General features: G+C 41.3%; 1 protein-coding gene across 1 annotated transcript; it reads right to left on the bottom strand.

Moving 5' to 3' along the window:
* LOC100245073 (protein SOSEKI 5) lies at positions 1-2748 on the bottom strand. The gene is made up of 4 exons (XM_002281397.5): positions 2235-2748; positions 2067-2136; positions 1150-1989; positions 1-515 (listed from the first exon to the last, which is right to left on the bottom strand). Exons 1-4 carry the CDS (start codon positions 2443-2445, stop codon positions 350-352), a joined length of 1287 nt encoding a protein of 428 aa, XP_002281433.1. The 5' UTR covers positions 2446-2748; the 3' UTR covers positions 1-349.
* Positions 2749-6989: the final 4241 nt, after the last annotated feature.

Here is a 6989-nt window from a genome sequence, read left to right as displayed (position 1 = left end):
TTTGAGGTACAAGGTGCAGGGACATGCCAAACACCAGGGACAAAATTCTATTTCCGTCGTCTCCCCCAAACGTTATACAAGTCAAAACTCAAGATACAATTAGTCAACTACAATTACCGAAATTAATGCAAAAAATAACCTCCCAAACACCCAAGGCCCAAGCTTCAACAAAAGGGCTCCCTTGTCCGATTCCCCATTTTCACTTCCCCCCACCCCTCCAATGCACCACACTGCCGTGCCGTGACCGCCATTCACCACCGCATATTTCGCTGCCTCCTTTTCCTCCCACTTTCCAATTTCAAAAAGTATTGAGTAAATATTACAATGCACCCAAGCCCATTTTGAAATTTTAACTCAGGGTTGAGCCCTCTAGTCTTTTGCTACCATGTTGACTAGTGCTGCAAGAGATTTCAGCGTTGCTCTCTTTCTTTGCCGATAAAGTCTTGGACCTTCTTGGTATGCATTTAGCCCGCACCCCATCAACCTCTTTGTCACCCATTTCCAGTTGCGAGCTCCTGTTCCACCCATTCATTCTGAACTTTTCAACACATATCAATAATTCAAAAGCATACGCATTACAAAGTCAAACCCATCTAAGACAATATTAATTGAACCATCGAATGATTTAAAAATTTTGGAACCCACATGTTTAAATTTGCGGCATGCATTATAAATTGCACCGACGATATTTAATATAAGATGATTCACAACTTGGATCCAACAAGGTGTGGAAAGGGGGAAACTAGGGGGGTGGATTTTTGTGAAACACCGTACGAATCTGGGCATTAAAAAAATCCAAATCCAAAGAATCATATATTTTCTGACTCAAAATCCTGTCAAATCATGGCTAGGCGAGAAGAATTTTTGATATAGAAAACAAGGGTAATGTGGTACAGTAGTAGACCACTTCCCGTGTGAAATTTCCCATCACCCCTTTTCCCTCTCCTTTAAGTCATGTATTATCACACAGTCCAGGCCCAGTCTTCTATTAGGCAAATAAAGCCTAAAAAGCATAATTAAGTACGACTACTGAAAAAGTACAAAATTAAACCTTGAGAATATGATCCTATATTCCTATCCATTATTCTTAAATTTAAAAAATCATAGGAAGAATTTTAGTCATCCATGAATATCAAAAAAGAAACGTACCCATCTGCATTGTAAGAGGATGATCTTTTCAAAGCTGGGAATTGGTCTTTCTTAGTCTCAATCAAACTCCCACTGAAGTACTCTTTATCTTCCAAGCTTACCCCTCCATATCTAGGGTTCTCCATTGATGTCTCCTGATTCGCTGCTCCGCGGGGCAACCTTGCTTTGTACTGGGAAATCAATGCCAACCCTTGATCTTTGACAATCGTAGGCCCACAGTCCTTGAACGACATCGACCCGCAGGATATCAACTGCATCAGAACCGAGGACGCCTTCATCCTTCCCACGCTAGGGTTGCTCATACTAGCCGTCTGATCTTGATTTCCACCCCCCGCCCCTAATATCAGCCGTCCGTCCGCTTTCATCAGTGATTCTAGGGTTTCGGGGCTAGAATCGGACGGTGGGGGTGAAATCTCTTCTCTGCTCAGCTCTGTGCTGTGGTTCTGATACGGTTCTTGCTCTTCGGTTTTGGGTTCTATTTCTTCTTCTCTGATCATTCTCCTTCGTCTTCTCTTGTCATCGGTTTGAGTCGACGCGTCTGCGGCGGCCTTACCGGTAGACTCACCAGTGGACTCGGCCTTGTAAACTTTATACTCGTGAAGATCAATTGAGCTCCATGATTGGTTCCGCCTCCGCACAACCACCGGAAAGTCGGAATCGTCGCTGGACTTGTGCGTTTCCGGCGGTTTTCTGAAGCTGGATGACATCGTTTCGTTGGATTTCGGTTTGGGAGACCCCTCGAGAAGCTCCGATCCTTTGAGAACGTACTCTTGTCCATGCGCTGGGTAGATGAAATCGTTCTCGGCCAAATCGTGCCACACAAATCCGTTCTTGTAGCTCCTGTAGATAAGCATCAAATGAGCTAAGAAACTAAATTATAAATCACAGTGATCGACGAGGAAAATAGCGAAACGCACCGTTTTGCAGACCAACAGTACATGCCTGCCATGCCATTGCCCCGGAGAACATTCAACCGGTTGATAACATCTGAAGGGCAAAGAAGAAGAGTGACGCAGAAAAACATGAAAACTATTGGGTCGCCAAGAAAATGCAGAAAAATAAGGAAACCCAGGATTTGGCGTTACCTCGGAGAAAGAGACCGTCGGAAGAGGAAAGAGGGACCTCCATGAAATGAGGGTGCTCGAGCTGGCCGTTTCTGGAGAGGTAGTAAACAACAGAGACTTTTCTCCTGTTGGGCTCTGTCCACACTTTGGTTCTCTCTGGACTGGTCTCCCTCTCCTTCCATTTCTTGGGGAGCTGGAGCTCCGCTCTCGCCCTGGATGTCGTCGCCGCCATTGGTCCAAGGCCAGCAGCAGTAGCTGATAAAAAAAACTGACTTGACTTTGAAGAAAATCAGAAGAAAGGCAAAGGAAAGTGCGGGAAAACTGAAGGGACCAGTCTGAAAAGAAAAACGCAAGGGGGATAGGCTTTTGAAATGGGAAATATATAGAAGAGGAAGGAGGTAAGCGGTGAGAAGTGTGAACAAGGAGACCTGGAGAGAGAGAAGAATGTAGGATTCAAAATAGGGATGCGCCAGACAACAGCTACCCAACAAAAAAACCCCCACTTGTACGCTCCCAATCTTACCTTGCATATATTTCTTTATTATCTTAGATTATTGGTAATAATTAGGGTGATTACAGGCTTTGAAGTGAGTTGACCAATGAGCCGCACCTTCACTTAAAATCATTTTAAATTGGGCATGGAGATGCTACTACCTTAAAAAAACACATGATCGACTATTAATGTAGGTTTAGTCCTAAGAAGTCTTAATAATCCAAGCCCCAACACATGGAGTTTTTCTACATCTCTAAACAAAAACCCTACCTCCAGTCTTAACAACATTGGAACTTGAAGGGGTTTATGTTGAATCAAATCTAAACCTACAACTTAATTAACTTTTCCTTTTTAATAATAATAAAAATTTTGAATAGGGGGAGCATTCCCATCCCCTCCACCGTAATTGTTACGAGTTGACTAATATGACAGAGTTGCTGCACCAACCTTTGACTGCTAACAGGGGTTCAGTTTTTTTTCAAAAAAAGATTGATTGGATGGGTGAAATGAATAAGATGAGGCACGTCCATAGGGTACAGCCTCATGTGCAAGGCGATGCGGCGTATCTTTTGGCTGCTGCCTTATGCTCATTTCAATTCTACGTTCCTCCCTGGATGGGCGAGTACGTTACAGAGTGGCCCCCTGAGAGTACCAAAACTTCTGATACTAATATACTATGGGCCTATGGCCTTCTAAAAGACTAACACTGCTCCACTTTTATCGCAAATCTACTCCCTAGTCCCTATTGCTTGCCCTTTTCTTTCCCTTTCCTTTTCCCAAAAGTGAAAACAATTCAAATTTTATCAGCTTCTCAGCCATCAAAAGACTTGCATTTGGACTCCAGGAGAATGAAGCGAAGCGGGAACCTTAACCCATTCCTGAGAGTTCAACATTGACTTCTTTTTAAAAAAATTAACTTGAATGTGTCAGGTCCCATGAAGTTTGTGAACTAACAGAAGTCAACATTTTGATGCGGCTCCGATATAAAAGGTTAATTTAACCAAAATATTATGAAGAATATGCTATAGAGAAATTGAAAGGTATTATTATCACTGTCTTTACTGAGACTTAGAATCAAGGGCCCATATGACACGATCGTTGAATTTAACAAAAGCAAAAATTTGGGTAATAAAGAAAGTGACGAGTAAAAACACTTTTTTATCATGCAAAATTAAAAGTAAAGAGGAAAGAAATCATGTGAAATAATAACCACGTGGATGAGAGAGAAGCATCCTAAGAGTAAGACTGTAAGAGTAATAATTTGAAAAAAGAAGCAGCATAAATGAGAGAAATCAAAATGGGAAATGGTCGGTAGTCCAAGTAATCGGCGGATTAGTCCAAAAAGGTCCATGCTCGGAGTCCGCTGCTTCACGTGGGGATGCACATGCATTATGAACGCATTGAACCGCACAACCAAAAACTCCTCAGTCCTCCCACAGCCCTACTACTACCACTTGTGCCTCTTCTCATTTCTCAAATAATGCACCCCATATGGAAAAAGAGAAAAGAACCTCTCGCTCAATCCACGGCACTGGATTGGACATTTCTCCAGAGTTGAGTCTCTCTCTTTTAACACTCAGGGTGCCAGAGCTTGTTTCACGGACTCACTTTCACTCTAGGGTCAACCTTGTTTTTCACTCTTAATCCTATGAAGAGGACTAGAGATTTGAGTTGGAAGTTCAAAAGTTGTATCAAACGAATCATAAACATGAATGCAGGAGGAGTTGCTAAATTTCGGAATTTCCCCAGGTGTTTGTTTTATATTTATGAAAATTGCTCGTGATCACCATGCAATCCGAACATGGTGGGGCCAACTATACAGGTATGGGGCACTTTTAATCAAGTACTAAAAACAATTTTAGGGACTTATAACACGGATCTAGAATCCAAAGATAATAAATCGAACCATGAATCCAGAAAGGGCATAGCAAAAGGGCGGTCCAAAACCCCAAAAGAAGCTGCCTCAACATAAATGAATTGCAGACCTAGCAACATAGCAAGCAGAGCTTTGAAGTCCAGGCAATCATCCCCCCACCCCTCATCAACTCTAACGACTGCCTCACCCAATTGCAAGGCCTGCATTCCTAAAAGTAAAAGCTGATTTCCTTTAATTAAGAGGGTGCATGGGTTCCTGTTAAGATAAGGAGGATTTCTTCAAAAAAACATAACCTTTTTTTTTCCTTAAACTTCCACACATGATCCATAGACTTGCTGAGAAGTGAACCCATCAACCATCCTTATTTTGTCTGCACTCAGGCCACCTAACATAAAATGATCCATTTGTCACGGAAAACTGCAATGCCTGGGTGATCTAACCCCGAAAAAGAAAAGTAGAATGATAGGTTTGCTCAGGAAATACAATCCATTCACCCGACCAGGGGATCAAAGACGACAAATATATGGGCGCCTACTTTCACTGATGGTTCAATCATGTGACTGGGGACCATAGAGCGGATGCTAATCCACGTTGCTGTAGTCGAGATTATTTGCAACACAAGCTGCCAAGACCTACGCCTTTCCACAGGCAGGCATAACAAGTGGAAGAGACTTAACCGCTCTCATCTTGGGCCTGAAATTCACAGATTCTCTCCTTGTTCGCTGTTGAAATATATACGCATACAAATATACAAACACACACAAACACCCGGGCCATGCCCATGTATGTGTGATGAAAATGAACTTTGAAATATCATGGAAAGGCCATGGTTGGGAGCATTAAGAAAACTTTGGTAATTGAACACAAGCTCATGGACAAGAAGGGAACAGAGACCACAATGTCCAGTAGCAACAAAGTATGGAGATTGGAGAACATAGAATGAGGCCAAATGTTTTGCCACATCAGGGAATGAAGGCATGTAGACCAATATCCTTGTCAGTTTCCACCAACCGGCAAACTCAACCTGGCCTAATGAACCTCTATGAATTGGTAGCCTGAAGTTTAGCTCTAGAGTAAGGGTTGGAATTCAGGCATCTTGTCCTTCAACAGTTTAAACTACTAATAATGCCAGGACCAGCTTGGCTTCATAGCTGCCATGATCAGGTTGTCAGCTTGATCATAGGGGGGATACGACAATGCTAATATTGTCTTGGCAATCTTATTAGGGTAACTCAATAGATTAACCTTCCTCAGGTTGTCATGTCTGAAATTTGTTGAGATATTAGGAATGATTTCCTTATATCTTTCGGTGTTTAGATATTAGGATATTAGTTGTTATTTTCTTATATCATTCTTTTCCATTTTTAAAATGGTGATTACCCTTTATATATACTCTATACATGAACGAATGAAATGATGAATGAAAAAACTACCATTTATCAATTTGAACAAAATTTTACCAAAACTAGAGCACGAAGACAAATATCTTCTTGTAAGCCGCAAGTGGGAAGTTCTTACAAGAATAATGAAAGATGGAATCTTTTCTGTAGATGATAGAATGCTTGTTGCCACGACTAGTGTGGTGCTATTTAGAATGTCTTATCTATGATGGAAGCTGCCACCAAACATCATTTCTTTCTCTTAGGGGGTACAGCTTGGGGCGGTTATTGGTCTGGGTGAAATGTTAAATGTCTTCATCAGCCCAAACGGAAGTACAAAGATGGGCAAGATGAAGATGCAAGTTGGTGGTTTGTTTCTCATGTTTTTAGCATGACACTTGACAGATAAATAGATAATAGCTATTGTGCTCAATTGTCCTCCTAAACAAGAAGGAACGTTTCTTAACATGTATGCTTGTGTTTTCTTTATAGGAGTCTTAGTAAATCCTACCATGTATCCTAACTTAAAAGTTTTCAATGAGGAACCAAGGCAATGAATCTAAGACCCATAAAAAAAACAAAGAAATTTACATGGAAATGCACAGGCATGGAGTCATGGATCCATCAAAAGTTGTACACTTGTATTTACAGTATGACATGCATGTAAACTCCTGGTTATTCCCCTGCTTCTTTGCCTTACAATGAGAGTCCACACGCATGGTAGAAGTGAACAACATTAGCAAAGTTTAATGACTATAGACTTGAGTCTAAGAATTCGAACTTTGTAATCAACACAAAGGATCCTCTCTTAACACTTTCCTAAATTTCAAAGAAAGCACAATGCTTCAGGAGAAGAACAATTGAGATATATAAACATACTTCAAGATTCTAGTCTACAACGTCAGTGCTGAACCTCAGTTATACAAATTACTGAAAGATCTTAGAATTAGTATAGGCACGCAGCATGATTTCACTAATAACTACTTCAAGAGTCTAGATCAAAACAACTGAGGAATCAAGTACCAAAA

The sequence above is a fragment of the Vitis vinifera genome, chromosome 6, assembly GCF_030704535.1.
Source record: "Vitis vinifera cultivar Pinot Noir 40024 chromosome 6, ASM3070453v1".
In the NCBI taxonomy this organism is placed as follows: Eukaryota; Viridiplantae; Streptophyta; class Magnoliopsida; order Vitales; family Vitaceae; genus Vitis; species Vitis vinifera.
Note: the sequence above shows the minus strand (reverse complement) of the source record. Positions and strands in the feature narration are given on the sequence as shown.

What these genes read in the sequence shown, in the direction of transcription:
- LOC100245073 (XM_002281397.5), bottom strand. Translation starts at nt 2,445, where the DNA reads ATGGCGGCGACGACATCCAGGGCGAGAGCGGAGCTCCAGCTCCCCAAG. An exon ending in CGACGGTCTCTTTCTCCGAG is followed by an intron (nt 2,137 to 2,234) that starts GTAACGCCAAAT and finishes TTTGCCCTTCAG; the next exon opens with ATGTTATCAACCGGTTGAAT. An exon ending in TACTGTTGGTCTGCAAAACG is followed by an intron (nt 1,990 to 2,066) that starts GTGCGTTTCGCT and finishes GCTTATCTACAG; the next exon opens with GAGCTACAAGAACGGATTTG.